Raw genomic sequence first — 22,451 nt, forward strand, 5'->3', positions numbered from 1 at the left:
AATAATTATCTGATAAAGAAAAATTGATTCTTTAAAAAGAGTCTTAAAATGTAATTAAAGTCTATCTGCTCCCCTAGGGTTTCTTAAAAACCTACCGTTATGAATAGAAAGTGATGACCTAGGGTTAGGGGACTAACAACATCAATTAAAAGCTATTGTAACTGGAAACCTACGTTCATTTTAGAAGCAGAGGATATTTTTTTATAACTAGGAACCTTCGTTCATTTTTTAAGCAGAGGGTATTTTTTAGTAATTAGGGAGCAAGGCCACTAAGAAAGAACTCTAGATTTGGATACTTTTTATGAATGACAGAAGTTTTTTTAACTCCTCATCCAACACTAGATTCCCAACTGATCTTCCATTCAACTGCATCATTATCCCCTGAGGGTGACCACCTGATGGTTTCCCTACATCCATCATTGTCAACATCACACTCTCATTAAACTGGTTTTTTTTGTTATTTTATTTTTTTAGAAACATGATTAGGATTTTTTTGTTTCTTATTTTCTATTTTTGATATGATTAGATTAGGATTTCCTATGGATTAATATATTGCTAATTTTATTATGTTTTGAATATGATAATAAGAACATATTGGGATTTTACTATGATAATATGTCTGCCTCTGGATTTTGAATTCGATTAATCAAACGATTCGGATTATATGTTTGGATTTGTATTTTCTTTATGGTTTTGTCATTAGATTAGTTTTCTAAGGTTATATAATTAAAATTTAAAAGCTCCTATATTTATCTATTACATGTTCAAATTGTTAGGGTTTGTATGAATTTTTTAGGGTTTCTAGTTTAATCTGATGTTATTTATATCTTTTATCCTATCTTTTTCTTGTTCTAATTAATTTTTTAACCTTATATGCATACGATATTAGCTCTGGGATGTGAGAGTTGCAAAGGAATTGTAGAAACCAGCTTGGACAAGCCCTAGAGCCGATCGGCTCAGTGTAGAGCCCATTGGTTATGCATTGAGCCAATCAGCTTTACACCCACATCCAATCGGCTTAGCTCACCTTAACCCTAAATTTCAGATTATTATGAGTTTTTAATATATTTCTTGAGTTATTCATGTACTGTACTTAGTTTTAGGCCTTCTTATTCCCTTTTTTAGTTATAGGAGGGTTGTAATTGTTAAATTTATTTTTTTGCATCTTATTTCTACTTATTTCTATTTACTATGTGATTACATAAGTGTAATATGATTGATTAACTAAAAAAATGACCACATAGACTTAGGCCTTAAAATTGGACCTCACATGAAGATTGTAGTTCACTAGGCTAATTAATTGTAATTAGGCTTAAAATCTAAAATCAATATAGACCTAGTGGGTTTTTGTCATGCTTTAGTTAAGACAAAATTGGACTATATTAGATTTAGGATCATATAATTAGGTTCATCATAATAAGTAGTCCATTTAGGATTAAAGGCTTGGTGGAACATAATTTATAATTAGGCTAGACTAGGAAGGCCTCGTGCATGATTTTTTTAGTAAAATTAGATTAATAACCTTAATATGGGTAAGGCTTAGTAAAAATGGACTAGACTTAAGTGGATATTATGTGTTATATGGTATACTTGTATATGAACTGCTGTGTTCACAGGGAGTAATTTGTTAAACAATATAATTAAAGACTATGATACATAAGTAAGGATGTTGGCTTTTGGATCCATCTCTAGATTTGTGGTGTAAGCTTCCTTATAGAATCTGAGAACATCATTCATTAGTAAAAGCGTCCAGGTGAATTATCCGGGTGGCGGCTTCCATCTCCGCGCTAGTCTCAGTGAATAGTCAGCATGTTCCCGATTAGGTTGAAAAGTATTGCAGTGCCGTAGTTGCTAAAGACACTTGGATAGGCGCCTGAAACCGCCGCTTATAGCCTTGTTATGGTCTCTCCCCTCAAGTGGTAAGTCCTCATCTGAGAAAGTAATCATTCTTGTGGTTTTGTCAATTACCATTTTGATCATTTCCTCGAGGGTAGTTGCTATGCTAATGCTTATGCTGGACAAGGGCCGAATTAGAGCCTTTTTGTGATCCAATGAGTGTATCAGCAGCTCCTAGATGTCAGTTGTCTTCTTTTCCTTCTTCAGCTGCTCTAAAAAATTTCTGTTATTCTTCTTAAAAACTTTCTAATTCTATGGTTCTTTCTTAGTGTCTCGACTCTCTGTATTTTTTTTCAAAGAAATGTATCAATTATTAATTCTTGGTATCCTCCTAAGCCTAAGAGTTAAGCATATATTTTTAGGGATAAGGTTTGGGAAACCTCAGTAATATATCGATATATTTCAAGTAAATTCCATATTTCAAGCATATATATTTTAAGTATTTTAGATATTATCACTGGAAAAATCAAATAAATTCCATATTTATAGCAAAGTCCTTTTACAAAGTCATTTTAGATGTTAAAATGCCAAAAAAAATGTCGGATCAAGAAAACTATAAATCGGCACTGAGTAGGGTCAGTCGACTCTGCACAGAGCCGATTTGGCTCTATGATGAACTGATAGACTCTAAAGAGCAAAAAGTTTAAAAGGTAATTTTGATTAGATTAATCTCAACCCTGACCTCAGATTCGCCCGTCCTTCGTTCCCCGAGACCCGAGAAAGGCAATAACTTTCATCATAAATTTTTCTGTAATTCCATCGATATCTAGATCTAGAAAATGGGTGTAGATAGTTGAACCTCTAAAGTTAGACTTGTATTTAATAAATTAAATTACTAAATAACTTAATTAATCTTATTAACTCAAAACTCATAAAAAGGATCATTTCAATAAATTTGGATGTGCCCTCTCCTTTTGTATTTTTATATATATTACAATATGGAATTAAAATTGAAATTAATGTTTTAGAAACAATATACTACATACTAAAATTAATAAAAGACCTATTGGTACTGTTTACACCCAAATTTAGCACTAGCCTATGCTTATTAAATTTAGTAAGGCCCATAGAGAAAGCCATTTGAAGTTGATTTAAAGCCTATAGATTTTGGCTTGTTGTGATAATTCTTGTAAGTGTATAGTTGTCACAATAGTAATATAGGAATGAATCCAAATTATTGTCCCATAAAGATTTATAATACTTAACACCAAAATATATTATAGTTTTATACTAACTAGATCAAGACAGTCTAGGTTGAATTGAAAACTAATTAAAATCAAAAATAAATATTGTAATAAGGGAATCAAATTAATAAAAATCTAGACCTAAGTTTCCACTACATTGGCCCTACTATAATTTGATTAGCTATCTCTTGAATCTTGCTTAATTGATCTTGAAGTAAATTTATCCCCAAATTAGAAAATATACTCTTTTAATCATACCCACCATATTTTGGCTTTGAATTCATTAAATTCTATGGTAAATTAAAGCAAATCTCAAGAACATAAGTTGTATATCTAAGTCTTAATAATCTTTGCTAAATATTTCTTAAACTAATATCAAACTTCAACTGTCATTACTTCGCTTAATACCTAGATCTATTACAAATATTAGGCCTTTATATTCACAACAACATAAAGCACGTGAATAATAAGTTAAAATAATTAAACCAAGAATCAAAGAATATTATTGAATCATCGAATAAGGTTAATGGGTTTCCATCCAAATCCAGAATATAAACTTAGTTACTCATAATTAATCAAAACTAACAAAACTAAATGAATTCATTGAATATAAAAATAATAAAATAAAACAAGAAAGGAAGAAAGAACTCTTGGATCTTGATGGAATTCCTTCAATCTTAATCTTTGAATCTTTTGCAATCCTTGCCTCTAGCCATTTTTTCTAACTCTAAAAACTTATTTCTTAACCCTAGAATCTCCCCTAGAATCTCTATACTAATATTTATATAGCCCTATGCTACTAAAAAGACCTAAAAACTAAAAATACATAAGATAAGACTAAAAATTAGAGTGCTAAAAGCAGCGCTCCCTACACCCACAACAATTCGCGCTTGTGGCAATAAGTTTCTTTTTCACGCAGCCTAACGGGGAGAGCCACGACCTCATGGAAGCTCTATCTTTGTTGATGTGTTTCTGATATGCTCCTTTTTGCTTTTATGCCTTCCAATCTTCCTTAACTTGCTTAATTTAATTTAAAACTCCTCTCTTTTATCAAAATTACATGAAATTACAAATAACTTAATCAAGTGAACAAATTCATGATAATCGCACACAAATCACCATAGAATTATCATAATTAGCCATATAAAGTACTAAATTATTATGTAAAATGAGTGTATCAAATTCCCCCACACTTGGCTTGTTACTTGTTCTCAAGTAATGACTACCAACAAAAATAAAATAAAAGAAACTCTAAAAATTACTCTAAATTCTTTCTCAATTAAATCCCGTGAATAACAATCTCATAATTACCAACTCATAATTGAGCAAGAAAAGTGAAAACAATTATCCAATTCAAGTGTAGCATTTCAATTTAGCTTAAAGTGTATATGTTTGTATGAGACCTTAAAGCATATTCAATACAAACAATTGATTTATCTACTTAGGAAATCATTTTACTCAATTGCTTAGGTCCTCAATGTCATCATCTACTCATGCTCTTTAATTTTTGTCCTAGAGATTCTTCAAGTTTCATATACTTTATTTTTTTTTTACTTTCATCCTTTTGAATATTTCTTTCTTGTACTTTGAATGAGGATAGTTCATTTTCTTTAGTCGTATATAGCCTTTTGACATGAATATTAACACTTATGGTGAAATCACCTGGTTACTTAGCATATAACATACTAAGAAAGCTTTACTTACTCATAATACTCAATCACCATTTAATGTGAATAAACACTAGCAAGTAGAAAATTAACTCAAGAATAAAGTGAATTAACTCACCGTTTAATGTTTAATATTGGTGATGAAGATCCCCAATTACTAAGTGAATAAACACTAGCAAGTAGAAAATTAACTCAAGAATCTCACTTATTCAATAGAACAATTAGATACATAAGTAAACACAACAATCAATTTTTCAAAACAATCAATAAAATGATAACCCGTAATCTTATCAACTATTCATATTAAACACACCAAGGTCTTATGTGCAATAGTTATAGCACTTAAATGCTACACAATGATAGAAAAATTATTCCCACCCCCTTGATCAAAATTCAGTTACAATATATTCATCATAAATTTTCAAGGGAATTTAGTAAAAAAAACAATCTGAGTAAATGACATTAAACTAAAAGCACATAAAATATATTAAAAATAACATAATCCAGCTTTGATCCCTCCCCCAATTTAAGTTGGTCAATGTCCCCAATGACAAATAAAGTAATATGAAAAGTAAATAAAAGGAGAAAACTTTCATGGATTTCCGCTCTCCGCGACACGCGGGAGGTACTGTGATCACAGTAGTTCCTTTGTGTTGTCTCCTTCTGCAACCTTGCGGAGATCCATGTGAGTGCAGTAGAGCTTATTGGGCAAGCATCTCTCACGACCCTGTGGGACTTTGTGTGACCTACCGGAGCGAACAGGCTTATCTATATTGTATTTTTTGTGCTTCTTTCTCCTATTTTCTTGTAATTTCCCACAAATAACACTTAGAAACACATAAAAATTTTCAAAATAAAAGAAATTAACACTAAGTTTTCCAATCCACTATTGTACACCTTCTCATATGGTAATAGCATCAATATCTATTTAATATATTTTGTCTCAAAATTATTGATAATGTTACCATAAACATGAAAGTTATGGTGATTTGTATGCTCAAGTGGTCTCTCTTATCTCCTTTTTTAATTCTTGCAAAATAAAAATTACATTGCAATAATCAAAATAAAGTTAAACTTAATTCAAACAAAATATTCTAAATTTGGGTTACCTCACAAGAAGCGCTTATTTATAGTCATTAGCTTGACTTTATTCCTTTTTTTTCTTCTTCAAAGTGGTTCTTTTAACTTCTTCCTCCATACCTTGCTAGTAACTTTTTGAAAGTCCTTAAACTAGCTCTCTTTTTCTTTTTCTTTTCCTTCTCTCAAGATTAAGTGGTTTGTGGTCATAATCAATAACATCAATTCTACAATAATTATACATAAAGGATGAAACTTTTGTAGCCTCATTGATATTAATTTGCACCATTTCATCTCTAATTGATAGAGTTAATCTGCTTTTCTAACATTAATGAAAACTCCAAACAGTTGCCAAGAAAGGTTTTCCCAGAATAAGAAAGCTATCATTACCCTCTTCTATATCTAGCACTATAAAATCATTAGGCACCACAAACTTGCCGACTTTGATTAACATATTTTCAATCATGCTTTTTGGCTATGTGTTCGAGCGATCTGCCAATTGTAAGGAAACCGAAATTGGCATGAGATCACCAAGTTTTAATCTCCTATAAACAGACAATGGCATTAAACTAGTACCAAAATCACATAAAACTTTACTAAAACTAGTATCACCAATAGTAATAGGGATAGAAAACTCTCTAGATCCTTAACCTTTGGTGGAAGCTTATTTTGATTCATAGCATTACATTGTTCGGTAAGTGCAACACTCTTTAGCTCTTCTAAGTTTCTCTTCTTTGATAAGATTTCTTTTAAAAACTTCACATTTATTGGTAATTAAGTCAAAACATCAGTAAACGACATAATAATATGAAGTTGCTTAAAGATCTCTTTGAACTTCTCAAATTACTTCTTATGCATTTATAACTTTTATGGAAAAGGTACTAGCGGCACATAAGGATTGACTGATGGTTTTGGATTTTTCTCACTTTCTTTAGGCTTATCTTTCACCTCTTTATTGAGTGTTAGTTTTTGATTTTTTACTATTACTTGATCATCAATTTTTCTAGATGGCAAATCATCACCTACTTTAACATTATTTGTTGTCCCATTTATCAAAATAATCGCCTTGCATTGCTCTCTTGGATTAATCTCCATATTATTTGGCAAAGCTTTGGGTTGTCTAGAACCTATTATGCTTGCCAATTTTCCTACCACATCTCTAGATTCTTAATGGAAGCTTATTGATAGCTAAATTGAGTTCTAGTTTCCATTATGAATTCTTGAGTAACCTTAGCAAGATTAGTAACTATGTCCTCTAAAGGTTGCTTATTCTCTTGAGGCCTTTGTTGAGGTACAAAGCCTTATTGTCTATCTTGAAAGCTTAATGGAAAATTGGCTTTGTGTTATTACTTTGATCCCTTTAATAGAAATTTGGATGGTCTTTCCATGCCAAATTGCAAGTATTGGAGTATGGATTATATTATGGATTGATTGACCTTTGAAAATTGCCCACATACTTGACTTGCTCTTGAATTGTAGGTCTTCTTAATTGACATTCCACATAGGAATGACCTCCCATACATAACTCACAACTCACAACTTTAGTAGAAACAACATTAACACTCATCCTATTCATCCTTTTTATTGATGCATTTAGCTTAGCATTCAACATGTGAATCCCATCTATGTCATGAATTCCTGCAATCCTTTTTAAGCATCCTCTCTCGTTGTTCCACTGATGCTTATTAAAGGCCAATATCTCAATCAATTGTAAGGCATCATTAGTGGTCTTTGTTAAGAAATCAACTCCTACAGTTGCATCTAGTGTAATCCTTACTGTTTATAACACTCAATTATAGAATGTTTGGACCAATATCCAATCAGTAAACCATGATGAGGACACCTCCTTTGTAACTCCTTAAACCTTTTCCAAGCTTTATAAAGTGACTCATCATCATTTTAGTAGAAACTAGCAATTTGCTGTTTTATTTTTATTATTTTACTAAGAGAAAAATATCTTATAAGAAAAGCTTGAGATAAATCATTCCATATGGTGAAAGTACTTACAACACTAGAAATTAACCAAGACTTAGCAGCCTATGTGAAAGTAAAAGGGAATACTCTGTCTTATGGCATCATTGCTCGCCCTACTAATCTTGAAAGTCACGTACTTCTCTAAGAAATCATTGATGTGTGAGATTGGATCTTTAGCGGGTCTCCCTTCAAATTGTTTCTTTTGAAGCATTTGAATTGTTGAAGGCTTGATCTTAAAGTTATTGTTGTTGATAGGAGGACGAATAATACTCAGCTGCATTCTATTCGGGTTAGGCATACCATATTGCCTCAAAGTCAGTTGTGCATGTAGATTAACTTGTTGTCCTTAAATTTGAGGAGGCATTGATAGATCATTATTCTCATTGTTATTAGCCATCTTCTTTCGCTCTTTTTTTATATTTTTCGCAGTTTTCTCAAGTTTAGGATCAAACTCCAATAATGGTTGTGCTCTATCACTTCACATGCACTAGAAAAAGTACCTATAAAAAATAAACTTAAAAATAATTTAATAACTAAAAGAAAATAATCTAAGAATATAAACTATAATTGTAATTGATGAAAATACTATGACAACTTCCCAGCAACAGTGCCAAAAACTCGTTGTGTAGTTCCTGCAAGTATATAGTTGTCATAATAGCAACATAGGAATGAATCCAGATTATTGTCCCATACAGATTTGTAGTACTTAACACCAAAATATATTATATTTTTATACTAACTAGATCAAAATAGTTTAGATTGAATTGGAAAATAATTAAAATCAAAAATAAATATTGTAATAAAGGAATCAAATTAATAATAACCCAGAACTAAGTTTCCACCACACTGACCCTTCTATAATTTGATTAACTATCCCTTGAATCTAGTTTAATTGATCTTGAAGACAATTTACCCCAAATTAACAAGTATATTCTTCTAGATCATATCTACCATATTCAGATTATTTCATTGTCTATTGTCATTAATCAATTCTATCAATATGAATTCATTAAGCTCTAAGAAAAATTAAAGCAAATCTCAAGAACCTAAACTTTATACTTAAGTCTTAATAGTTCTTGCTTAATATTTCTTAAGCTAATATCAAACTTCAAACGTCGTTACTTTGCTTAATGCCTAGATCAATTGTAAATATTAGGCATTTATATTAATAATATAAAACATATGAATAATAAGTCAAAATAATTAAACCATAAATCAAGAAATATTACTGAATCAAATCATAGAATAAAGTTAATGGATTTCTATCCAATTCTAGAAAATAAACTTAGTTACTCATAATATAATCAAAACTAACAAAATTAAATGAACTCATTGAATATAAAAATAATAAAGTAAACAAGAAGAGAAGAAAGAACTCTTGGATCTTGATGGAATTCCTTTAATCTTGATCTTCGAATCTTCTTCAATCCTTACCTCTAGCCATTTTTTTAAACTCTAAAAACTTGTTTCTTAACCCTAGAATCTCTTCTAATATCTCTTTACTAATATTATTATAGCCATAGGCTACTAAAAAGACCTAAAAACTAAAAACACATGAAATAAGAGTAAAACTGAAACTGTTGAAATTGACGCCCCCGCACTCGCGGGGATTTGCGCACTCACTGCAGTAAGTTTCTTTCACGTCCTTCATACGACGTTGCGGAAGCTCCATCTTTGTTGATGTATTTCCAATATGCTCCTTTTTTCTTCTATACCCTCTAATCTTACTTAACTTTCTCAATTAAACTCAAAACTCTTTTCTCTTACCAAAATTACCTAAAACTAAAAATAACTCAACCAAGTGAATAAATTCATGATAATCTTACCTAAATTACCATAGAATTATCATAATTAGCCACATAAAGTACTAAATTACTATGCATAAAATGAGTGTATTATGACCCATATCCGGATTTTTGACCCATGTGTAAATACTCAACCTACTAGCCATGAGTTGGTTTGATAATCCTTAGAGATTATTGACATGTGATAAATGAAAAAGTAGGAAGGTGGAAAGCAGTTATAGAATCTTCTAAAAGCTTGAACCACATTCTTGATTAGTGGGAATGAAAGAAAAAGTAATCCTTAGTATAGTCAAACAATTCTCAGCTTTAATTTACATTACATTCAAAGCTCTCAAGTGTTTTTCAATATTCAATTACACTTGTAAGTCAATTACTTTATACAGTCAAATTCCAAAGTTTTCCAGTTACTAGTTCAACATGTATTTATTGCAATTAAGTTCTTTAGCTTAAATATTTATATCATTGCTCTTAGCTTACAGTAATTTAGCTCTTAACTTTATTCCTTAAGCTCAATTCTCACATTCTTAGCTCTTAATTGCATGCTAACAGCTCATTTTACATTCTTAGCTCAATAATTAGCTCTACGTGTTGATTTGACGAAATTACATCAGCTTAATTAAGAACCCAAAGCAATCTAGGTCCCTTTATTACCTGCACAATCATCTAGATTAGAAGTTAGATGTCGCACATTTTATATTTATTGCATTCATAGTAATAATTTGAGGTAATCAGTCTCTAACACGCTCAGCAACTCATCGCGTATGAAAGGGACCTAACACGACATAAAAAATTTATCCAAAAATATAAATATTTTAACAAGTTGGGCCAATTGACTAGATTGATTAAAACTTGCTGATGTGCTCTGTATAACATGACATGAAGCACCTACTTGGATTAGTGTTTAAAATGTGCGGACCATACGTTACCTTATTTGTCATTTAACAAAATCTAACCAAGTTGGATTAGTTTTTTTAATCCAAATTAAATGGTTTAATGATATATCATTGTTCTTTGTAAATATTTTAAGAATAGGGAAAATATGAGTTTACTAATATTTGGTGTATGGTTTAAATTCTTATTTAACTATAATTAAAGATAATAATTTTAGTTATCAAAATATGACAAATGAGATATTATGTGAATCCCCGGCATTTTATAAATTAATGTCATTGTATTTTCATGTCATGTCACATATCACTTAATTTACTAGTTAAAATTGTTAAAAGATTTATTTTTTATTAATTTATTAAAATTAAAAAAATTAAATATAATGGTTATAAAATGCGACATCTTTTGAATTTTTTTATATCCATACGACTTAACAGAAATATGATAACATTATATTTTTTGAACAACCGTCAAATTTTTTCTAGTCTAATAAAATAGAAACCTGCAGATGGAATAAAAGAATCCTCTTATGTAATATGAATTGTCATAAAGGATTCGGATGGAGAAATCTACTATAGAATATCCTCGGTTGATGCTACAAGCAATAATTGATTTCCTTTAACATCAAATACATTATAAAAAATTGATTACTATTTGTAATATAATAAAGAAACCAAAATATGAATATGATCGAGTCAAACAGCAAATGATGACAAATTAGTGAAGCGAAATTGGCGGGGGCCAGTGTACGGTGAATTGGCCGAAGGAATGGGATTGACTTTATCAAGTTGGAAACATGGCCACGCAACCGCTAAGTATACGGTCTTGTACTTTCAAGAAATGTCACGCCCACATATTTCTTTTTTTCTTTGGCTCCTTTCATCTTCATCTTCCATCTTTCATCCTCATCCGTACGGCCTTTAAAAGTCTAAACGTCACAAAAATATTCTTAGGGTTTTGTTTCTTAGCACTGGAAACACTTAAGGTTATTTCTTTACTTCAGCTGATTTTATGTCTCTTTATAGTGAAGATGTTGTATGAACAGCAGCAGCAGCAACAACATCAAATGATGGTGAGGGTGGATATGGGAAAGAAGGCAGATAATAGAGAGTCCATAGAGGAACAAAAGCTTGAGATTGTTGATTTGAGTGGCATGTCTTTGGACACTCTACCTAGCCCTTCCCTTAACTTGGCCACCATATGTAAACTAGACCTCTCTAATAACAATCTTCAGGTAAGTCTTTTATTTTTTCATATCTAAGGGCGGAGGAAGGGGACCAGGAGGAGCTATGACTCTTTTTTAAAAAAAAGATTGCAATTTTTCTATATAGTTTAATTTTAAAAGTTAAAGTTTTTAGTTTTTTCTCTAAAATATGGTCTGTTTTGGTAGAATTTCTTTTATATATGGTCCCTTTAAAGTGAACTTCTGGCTCCGCTCCTATCCATTAATTATTACTTAGGCATATATGATGATCTTGATATTATGACAGAGCATACCAGAATCTTTAACAGCAAGATTGCTCAACATTGTGATATTGGATGTACACTCAAATCAGCTAAAATCCCTTCCAAATTCAATTGGATGTTTGTCAAAGCTCAAGGTTCTGAATGTAGCCGGCAACCTTCTCGCTTGTCTTCCTAAAACTATTGAGAATTGCAGGTTTCATTTCTCTCACACTATTGCCTGGAGGTTTAAGTGAAAATTTGAATGAAAAGCTAATTCCTTTGAATTTTAAATATCAATTTAGAGTTTACCAATTTGAAAAGAAAAAAGAAAAACTAATGGCTAAAAGAACCACACCCGTGTATGAGACTTTTGATAAATTTAGCTAATTTCTTAGTTTTGGAAAATATGATCCGGATTGCAAAATCATTTATGATTTTGTCTGTCCCTAATTTTAATCAAAATTGAGTATGGTAACTTTTTTTAGTCATATTATACCATTTTATATATTATGGTACTTAATTTTGACTAAAATGGAGGATTACCTAAAATTTTGATTTTGCAACCTAAACTGTTTTACCAAAATCAAAAAGATTGTCGAAATTACTGAAGGTCATATAAGTTGAAATATGTTTATTATTAAGCCTTTGAAAAGAAATTATATATTATATATATATACTAATATACAAACTATTTCTTAATTATTTTTTTTCTAAATTAGAATGATAACTGCAAAGGGAAAATCATTGTTTCATACAATATTATATTTTAATTAGCCTAACTTTGACAAGATTACTAACGGGTATCTTTTATTTATTTATTGTGATTTTTTTTTAATCTTTGTGCGTTGGCATCATCACTTTATACACTGTCCATGTTTTTCTTTCATATTTCCTCATGGTTACATCATTGTTGTGTCCGTACTTCAAACTTTCAATCCCATCTCATCTTCAAATTATCAAAGAAACTTCAGCATGATATAGATAAGATTGTACTGGCACTAAACAATTTTGTAAAATATATGATTCAATTTTCAATAATCCAATAAAACTCTTTACTCTTAAGAGATTCATGTGTTAACTTTAATTATTTTTCTTTTATACAGTAGCACATAAACCTTATATCAATGAATAGAAAAATGAGGAGCTGTTGAAAAAGAAAAGAACAATTGAAATTTTGTAGATAATATTATCATAGATCAGACCTCTGACTTTAATGAATATGGACGGTGAAGCGCAGACTTTAGAAAGAGTCAGAAAGAAAAAGATATATGTATTCTACGTTATTGATGATGAGGAAAATTTGGCAAGAGTAGCAATGATAGTCTACACAGCGATTCTCTCTATCTTAAAAATCCCATTTTTTAACCCCAAAAGTAGAAGAGAAATTACTAATTATAACATGCTTACTAAAATAGAATGAGAAAATCGTCACATTCTTAATGATTTTGTACATTATTGCACTACTGGTTCTTCTTCTATATGTCACAGGGTAGCTGAGCCCGTGACGTAAAGCTTCTATATGCCTTTTGTTTTCTTATTTTCTTTCTAAATGAGAAAAATACAAAAGCATACTGTGCGATTAGATATTTTGTACTATCAAAATAATTATTAAAATATTATAATTTTATTTTAAAATTATTTTATTTTATATCTAACAAATCAAAATATGTATACCACTTTTATTATTATAAATTCAATAAAGTTTGTTGTGTATTACATCACTTAATAAATGACTATCATTAGAAATAAATAACATTAGTATATTATAGAAATTTAAAAAACATTACTTTATTACATAGTTGAATGTAAGAAATCAAATTATATATCAAAAGAATCTTAATCTTTTTTAACTGCAGAAGCACCAAATTATATGACACCTTTTCCTTTGAAATTCACAATCTTGTAGTATTATAAGGAAAAAAATTAAATAAGTGTTTACTTGAATACTTTTTCCTTGTAATTTCACAACTTAATAGTGTTAAAAGAAATAGAAAATCTAGTTTTTTAAGTAATTATTTGTTCACATATTCATTTTTATTTATTAGTATAGTTGATTATTAATAATTTAGAAAAACTCTCAGATCCACTATTTACTATGTTATTTATAGATGTATTTAATAAAAATATATTGTATCACATATAGTAATTAACTTTAAATATTTTTCTTTCTTAAATGATTATATGATTAAATATTTCTTAAAAAAGAAAATCATATTGTATTACTATTAATTGATGTACCCTCAATTTTATTGAGTGTGTATATAAATAACATGTTTTTTACTACATATGTGTCATCCATTGCCACTCCACAAACTAGTTTGTGTAAGTAAAATAATATTAGTAAAAGTTGATTATTAATTTTAGAGGTATTTGTTATGTGCAGAAGTTTAGAGGAATTGAATGCCAACTTCAACAAGTTAAGCGTGCTGCCAAACACAATTGGATTTGAGCTGGTGAACCTGAAGAAGCTGTCAGTAAACTCAAACAAGCTAGTGTTCCTTCCACATTCCATTACTCATCTAACCTCTCTAAAAACATTAGACGCACGCCTTAACAACCTAAGATCCCTACCGGAAGATCTTGAGAACCTTATAAACTTAAAAGTTCTTAACGTCAGCCAAAATTTTCAATACCTTGAAACACTGCCATACTCCATTGGCCTACTGTTTTCTCTTATTGAATTGGACATTAGTTACAATAGAATAACTTCTCTGCCAAACTCCATTGGCTGCCTCAGGAAGCTCCAAAAGCTTAGCGTTGAAGGGAACCCACTCGTTTCGCCGCCGATGGAGGTGGTCGAGCAGGGCTTGCATACTGTTAAAGAGTACCTGAGCGAGAAAATGAATGCCGGTCACAAGAGCCCACAAAAGAAGAAATCATGGGTAGGTAAGTTGGTCAAGTACGGAACCTTCAATGGAAGCACGAGAAATCAAATTAATAGTACTAATAATGAGGAGAGAAAAGCGTTCATCATGTCGGAATATCGTTCCATTGACGGGCTTGCTTCTCCTAGCTATATGGGAATGTTCTCACCTCGTCGGCTTTTCTCACCTAAGAATATCTTTCACTAGATAGTGGCATAAAAAAGAGAGCATCAGGATGACCCAGTCTGCTAATTTCTTGGTGAGATTTGTATAGGTCATCTAGCTACTGCTTGCATCAAAAGAATAATTATATAAATGGTAATCAACTTTATACGTTTTGTTATAAAACTTTAGTTTTTTATTTTATTTTAATCATTTAATCTTAGTTGTCTTTTGATATAAGAATTGAAATGTTGAGCATGCATCGTGTATATAGATATAAGGACCATTTGTAATTATTATGTTTTAAATTGACTTTTTAATCAAATTTTGTAGATTTCCAAGCTATTTTAACAGTTTGGTTAGATTCTCAAACGACACTACAAGAATTAAATATAATAAATAGTGAATAAATGTGAATGAATATATTGTAGAAAAACTATATTAAATTTTACTTAAAATTTATATAAACAACTGATATTTGAATAAAATATGAGTAAATAAATACAAGAAATTGAAACTTAAAAGTAGTTTGCTGGAAACTAAGAAAAATATTAACAAAGTGTTTATATTTGAGTTCCACAGTTTTGTTATTGATGTTGATCTTAAGTTGTTGATGATTTACTTAAGCTTTTATCAAGTTCCACTTTACTTGGAGATTTATTTCCGTGCTTTGTGCCTCTAAAGCTATTATTTAGGGAGTTGAAGTAGAAAATGGTGAATGGAATGGCTGCATAACTTTCTCCACATGTTAAATTCCTCCATCGTTTTACTTTAAATATTATAAACTAATTAATTAGTTAATTAATTAAATTAATTAATTAGTTAATTAATTAAATTAATTAATTATTATGGGTTCACAATCTTGCCCAAAAGTTGTTTATAAATCCAACAGTTGTCCCGTTCATATATATATATATATATATATATATATATATATATATATATATATATATCTGGCCTATATGCTAAGAGTATATATATAAACTTTTTTTTTTCTTAAAATTCATTTCTTTCATATTTTTTTATTCAATCTATCCTTTAAAAAATTTAAAGAATTTTCAGTCCAAAGTCCAATGTCATCCATATCACGCGTGGTATGGGGAAAATAAAAATCCTAAGAGTCCCAAGCAAATTTTTGACACTGGACCCCATATTTTGTGCTTGTATTTTTGGTTTGTTATTATGAATTCATTGAGATTGTAAGTTATTTATTCTAAATTTTATTTTCCACAGAAAAAAAAAAATAAATTTGTTTTGATAAGAATAAATTTTAAAAAAATAAGAGGTATGTTTTAAATAATATATATAAGGATGTTGAAGTCTAGTGGGATTCTATCAAATATTTTTATTTTTTATAATTAAATGATTGAAATGTAATTTTTAAATTGACTTTCACTATACATTAAAAACATACGTTGTGGTTAGGCACTTTTGTACTTAGAAGACTGGTATTTTTCGTGACAAAGAAGTATCTTGTGATTTAGTTTTCTTACATTTTTACTACCTTATAAATTAATATCTTTATATTTTTATAATTTAATATTAGTATAGTATTTATTTTTAAAAATAAAATTATTTTATAGGTGATTTACCATCAAATCAACTATCATGATATTTTTAAAGATATTATAATTTTATTTTAAAAATTATTTCATTTTATTCCTAATAAAATTAAAAATATATATTGATTTCATTAAACATGAATTCAACGTAATTAGTTATATGTTAAATCACTTAATAAATGATTTTGTTATTGAAAATGAGTGTTACACTAATATTAAATAATAAAAATCTAAAGATAGTAGTTTGTAAGGTAGTAAAAATGTAAAAAGAAAATTAAACCATAGCGTACTTCTTTATCACGAAAAAAATCATAATCCCCTAAGTGCAAAAGCGCCAAACCACAATTTACTTTTTTTGTACTTTTTTCCTGTATAAAATTCATTAAAAGATATATATATACATATTGGAAAATTAGTATTATTCTATTAAAATTTCCAAACTTCATTAATAACCCATGGTGATTTATTTTATCTGAGATGTGTGTTGAGTTCTGATTATGCCTAATGTGTACATCCTATACATTACATTGACTTTTGAGATTTTTTTTCTTTAATGACCTTTTTCATTTATTTTTTTTAATATGTTTAAGAAATCATGTCTCATTTGAAGAGAATAAGAAAGCTCAAAACTTATAGTAACAGAAAAAAGGAAGATATATATATATATATATATATATATATATATATATATGCCTACCGGCAAGTGTATGAAAATTAATCTTATAACACCAAGGACTCGAGTTGCAAGAGAAAGGCTTTGAGAAATGGAAAGAAATCTCGCCCATTATAGAATATATCCTGATCATAGCATTGTTGAATATGTTAAGAGTATCAAGCTTTACATATCATTTTACTGGACCACCTTAAAGACAAACTTGAAAGTTTTTTTTATTAAGGGAATTAGATGAAGACTTTTGGACCAAACCTAATGACCAAATGCATATGTTAAGTAAAAAAATTAATATATTTAAGACTTTAGTTTAACTATTTTTTGATGAATACACTTGGAAGAATTTGAAAAAGTCTTCCACTTTAGCTTTCATTTCCAGTCTTAGAACTACTAAATTGTCTACTCCAAATCTCCATTGGCTTAAAAGATGGAAGAATCTATTCCTAGAAAAGTCATATATAAGATCTATTATTTTGTTTCATTTGTCACTACATTAGTTGTTGTATTGCAATTGTGAATATTGTACATATTATAAAGTCCGATTAGCATTTCAAAATTTTCTTTGATCAATAATATGGGAATTCTAAAGATTGGTAGAATTCAAATGAATTCTCATCTAGAATAATGAATGGCATAACTTAAATAAATTAAAGAAAGTTATTTCATTTGAATTTTGTTGATGATTGGGAATATAATGAACTTTTGATTCAAATTCATATGAAACTTTTCAATAATTTAATTTTGAGATATTGACTAAGTGATGTGTATATTAATATAATAAATTAATAAATTAATGCATTTAAAAAGTCTTTTGACCTTATCACTATGCCAAAGAATCATTCTTTGTACTAGGCCCATTCCGAAATAAACTATTCAGTCGAGGGCCTTAGAGAACCACAATAATCATAGGACCATCACAGAAGTGGAGTTGCCACCTAAAATATCGGAATAAATTGGAGAGTGAGGATGACAACATTATATCCCTTGCAGAGAGTCTAAAATTCTCCCTCATAAAATTATGAGATTTTTGATAAAAAAAAGTTAGGTATGAATAAGGAAAGTTATGAAGCGCTCCTATTCGTCTAGTAAGATGCCTAGCCTTCACTAGAGTAAACAATTATTTGCCTAGCCTAATAATATTACTCAACCTAGTCCCCTCAATCATTTTAAACACAAACCTTTTTTTTATCTTATTAAACATGCAAGGTGAGGAAATCAAAACTAGCCTAAGGATGAGGTACTTTGGCACCTAGACTAGTCCTAGAAGGGAGGTATTTTGTTACCTTAACTAGTCCTAGCGAGAGGTACTTTGGTACGTTAGGTTTTATCTTCACATGTGAAAATGACCAATCGAAATTCAGTTCCCATTTTCTAAATCTAGGTGCCGAACCCATTTTATCTTAGCATTTGAGATGAGCATATACATGAAATGTTTGAAGCTTACATTGGTAAGCTTAATTCATTTTAATATGAACATGGGAGGTGATCAAATAAAATACTAGGTATATTTCAGCCTTTAGACATGTGGAAAACCTAGAACAAAAAATTAAATCATTTAGAGAAAGGGGCAGAAGAATAGAGAAAACCATAAAAGGATTAAGGAAGCAAGGAAGTTCAAGGGAAACTAATTACAACACTAGCTTTTTAAAGCCTTAAAATAAATAATGCATACAATAATCTATTTTATCCTAAAAAGAATTCTAAATGAACCACTTATGTTTCCTAATCCAGTTATTAAGACCTGCAATGATGAAGAGGCACAATTTAGCAAAGAGAGTATAAACAAATAAACTAACAATTAAGACTAACAAACAATAAAGTAAAGTAATTAAAATGAAAATAAACTAAAAGGAATATTAAAGCTACTGAAAAAATAAAGTGACAATACCATAATTTAATCAAATAGAATAAATAATCAAGCACTTAAATAATTAATAGAAAATTAAATAATTTTAATAATCACTAAATGAACTCGCACGGGTCAAGGGTGAACTATAGGAGTTCAGACTCCTTAGAAACTAAGGAAGCTAAACGCCACAATTTTAAACTAAAATGCAATGAATCAAGGAAAATAAGATAAAACATGCGAGTATTGGTTGAACTCGCACGAGCTTAGTCACTCAAATTCTATAAAACACAAAACGTCAACATTTAAGCATGAAACAACGTTGAAAGGGTTTAAGTGATTTCTAGACTCGCGTGCATGAGGTGAACTTGTGCGAGCATAGAGGTCAAGATCTTAGAAGTCTCCAGATGACATTGTTTGAGGTCAAAATGATGTTGAAAGGGTCTAAATAGTCCTTAGACTCACGCGTACAAGGTGAACTCACGCGAGCTTAGAAGTCTATAGCTTGGAACTCACCAAAAAACATCGCTTCAAGTTTAACGACATATGAAAATAAATTAAACGAATCAGGCAAGCTAAATAGGCCTTGAGTTTGCACGAGTATAGGTTAAACTCACGCAAGCTTAGCCATACAATTTTTAATCAATCACATTTCAATAAAAAACCAACAAAAAACAAAGATTTAAAATAGTAAATGATAAGAACATATGAGATGATGAATGAAAATAAGATTAGAATTAAATTTGGCCCATAAAAGGCTACCTTTTAATCAAGGAATGTAAAAGAAATGGGTAGAGAAAGAAAATAGAAGAAGTTCTATCCAAATAACACCTTTAACCTCTCAAAGACTAAGACAATAATTATGGTTTTCTTTTTCTTTCTTTTCTCAAGTGATTTTAGAAGAGGTTTTTCTTCTTCTTCTTTTTTTTTCTCTCTATTTTCTCTATTTTTCTTTCTTTTCTTATGTCTAAAATTTTAACCTAAAAGTGTCTAACCATTTCTCAAGAAACATATTCCCCTTTTTATAAGTTTTATTTCCCTTTTTTACACTTGGACGACCGAGATTAGTTTCTCTAATTTTTCCACTATCGGATTAGTGTCACCACTTTAATGAGGAGCCTTTAGACCCTTAACTCAAATAAGTTGAGGTCAAGCCTGTCCTTAGCTAGTGCGAGCTTGATGAGCTTAGTGTGAGGTAGGGCGAGCTCAGGCTTAGAGTTTGGGCAACAGGCCATTTTGACCTCGATTTTCTTGGTTTTTAGGGTTTTCATGGTTTTCTCAAACCGAACTCATTCCTTCTTCCTTTAAACCATTAACTAGCTAAAAGTTCCCATCATTGGGCATATAAAAATTTTAATCTTGACTTTCACCTGATGATAGTTTGCCTCTTGCTTTGGAGGATGAATTTTGAAAATTATTTTTGGAATAAAGTCTTGGATATTATGGAAAAAGCATTTTGAGAAAGATGAGTTTGACCAAAGCAAAAATATTTTATGACTGTAGAGTTGTACCTCAACCAGTGTTCTTATGGTGCACTGTGTCTTTTTGCGTTCATTGATGTTAGAAAATATGATGCATAGAATGCTCCCACGTCTTTTGCACAAAATGGTTTCACGTCTTTTGCAGAATGACTTAATGATCTAGATTTTGTATCCCTTTGTGCCGGTGCGATCCCATCGTCTTTTATGTGTATCAGTATGGTTCCAGCGTCTTTTACACAAGGTTCCCTTCTGTGTCTTCCGGTTCAAATATTTTGAGCTATTAGTATTAATGCTTTTGCATCGCTTGGTGAGGTATCTTTAGCGTTGGTAGGTGCATCACTGTTTTTGTGAGTGCGTCTCTCATTGTGGCGTCTTTGTTATGTGGATGCATTCTCTAATTGAGACATCTTGTTGAGTGGGTGCATCTCTGATTGAGGCACATTGTTGAGCAAATAATCTCATGTCTTTCATCGTCAAGATGGCTGCATCTTGCTCTCTTACTTTGAGAGAATGAAAGAAATTTCAATGGGAGTAAAGCAAAATGAAACTTTACACTAGCCAATTTAGAATTTTGTTGTGATAATTCCCACAAGTGTACAGTTACCATAATTAGTAATATAAGAATGAATCTTGATTATCGTCCCACATAGACTTGTAGTACTTAACACCAAAATATATTTTAATTTTATACTAACTAGATTTAAGAGAGTTTAGGTTGAATTTGAAAATAAATAAAATCAAAAGTGAAAATTGTAACTAAGAAAATCAAATTAATAAAACCTAGAATTAAGTTTCCACCACACTAACCCTTTTATAATTCGATTAACTATCCCTTGAATCTACCTTAATTGATCTTGAAGACAATTTACCCCAAATTAGCAAATAATTATTTTAAATTAGACCCATCATACATATTAATTTCTCACCTACTGTCGTGGTCAGTTCTACTAATCTGAATTCTTTAAGTTTTATGGCAAATTATAATAATATTAGCCTAAGTCTTTTCATGACTTTGGAAATCCTTATTGATCTTGACAATCAAATTGAGGTGTATTAATTTTATATTTTGAGTGTCTATTATATAGTGTTAAAGTTACGTAAGCATTGGATAAAAGTTCTTCGAGAAAATCAAATAGCAATTGCTGAAGCTACAAAAGCACCTGGGCGCTTTCAAAGCATGAGGGCACTTTCAAAGCGCGAGGACAGTTTTCTCAAAGTCACCTAGAAGCCTCCTAGTCAAACATTGACACCTAGCAGTCAAAAATTATTCTCCCTATGAAGCGCGAAGGCACTTCTACAATGCATGGGTGCCTCCCATTGAAGAGAAAGACAGAATTTGATAAAGAGTAGTACGAGCTTAAGCACAATCGCACTTCAAGGAATCGCAAGAGTGCTTCTCCAGCACGGGGGCGGCATTTGCATTAAATGCTAAGTCAGTGACCTTCGTGCCATCAGCCGATAAAGTAGCATTACGTGGAGGCACTTTCAAAGTGCAAGAGCGCTTTTCTAGCAGAAAGTTACTTTTGTCAAATCATCTTTACTCTGTAATTATTGAAGTGTGGGGGGCTATTTGTAACGTCTCTAAAAAGTTGGTATGTGTATAAATACCCCTCTTATAGACTTAAATAATGATTATTCAATTTTTTAAGTGCCCAAACTCTTGCAAAGTGCTTTCTTATCTTTTTACATGAAATTCTCTTTGTCTAGGTTTAAGTGTGAGTGATAAAACACTTGTAAAGGTTTGAGTGTTAGCCTTAAACACTTTGTAAGGGTTTGAGAGTTAGCCTAGGAAGAAAAACTCTTGTAAGGTTTGGTGTGAGACTAAACACGAAGTTTAAAGGTGAGCTTGGAAAGACTCCTTGGGAAAAGTTTGAGTGTGAGCTTGGAAGCACTTAGATTTGATCTTGCATTTGCAAAAGGATCATTGAT

The 22,451-nt window shown here is 30.4% G+C and overlaps 1 protein-coding gene and 1 non-coding gene across 2 annotated transcripts; both read left to right on the forward strand.

The window, feature by feature from the left end:
- Positions 1-7,649: 7,649 nt before the first annotated feature.
- On the forward strand, positions 7,650-7,756 carry LOC112534736. The gene has a single exon (XR_003079001.1). It is a non-coding gene; the product is annotated as a small nucleolar RNA R71 (small nucleolar RNA).
- A 3,602-nt stretch (positions 7,757-11,358) lies between these two features.
- On the forward strand, positions 11,359-15,221 carry LOC8258058 (plant intracellular Ras-group-related LRR protein 6). The gene is made up of 3 exons (XM_002518197.4): positions 11,359-11,725; positions 11,982-12,151; positions 14,321-15,221. Exons 1-3 carry the CDS (start codon positions 11,522-11,524, stop codon positions 15,006-15,008), a joined length of 1,062 nt encoding a protein of 353 aa, XP_002518243.1. The 5' UTR covers positions 11,359-11,521; the 3' UTR covers positions 15,009-15,221.
- The last annotated feature ends 7,230 nt before the right edge of the window (positions 15,222-22,451 follow it).

This window comes from Ricinus communis, chromosome 3 (assembly GCF_019578655.1).
Source record: "Ricinus communis isolate WT05 ecotype wild-type chromosome 3, ASM1957865v1, whole genome shotgun sequence".
Lineage (NCBI taxonomy): Eukaryota > Viridiplantae > Streptophyta > Magnoliopsida > Malpighiales > Euphorbiaceae > Ricinus > Ricinus communis.

Excerpts from the sequence above, each read along its gene's own strand:
- LOC8258058 (XM_002518197.4), top strand. The coding sequence starts at position 11,522 with ATGTTGTATGAACAGCAGCAGCAGCAACAACATCAAATGATGGTGAGG. Across the intron at positions 11,726-11,981 it reads TCTCTAATAACAATCTTCAG|AGCATACCAGAATCTTTAAC; the intron begins GTAAGTCTTTTA and ends ATATTATGACAG. Across the intron at positions 12,152-14,320 it reads AAAACTATTGAGAATTGCAG|AAGTTTAGAGGAATTGAATG; the intron begins GTTTCATTTCTC and ends TGTTATGTGCAG.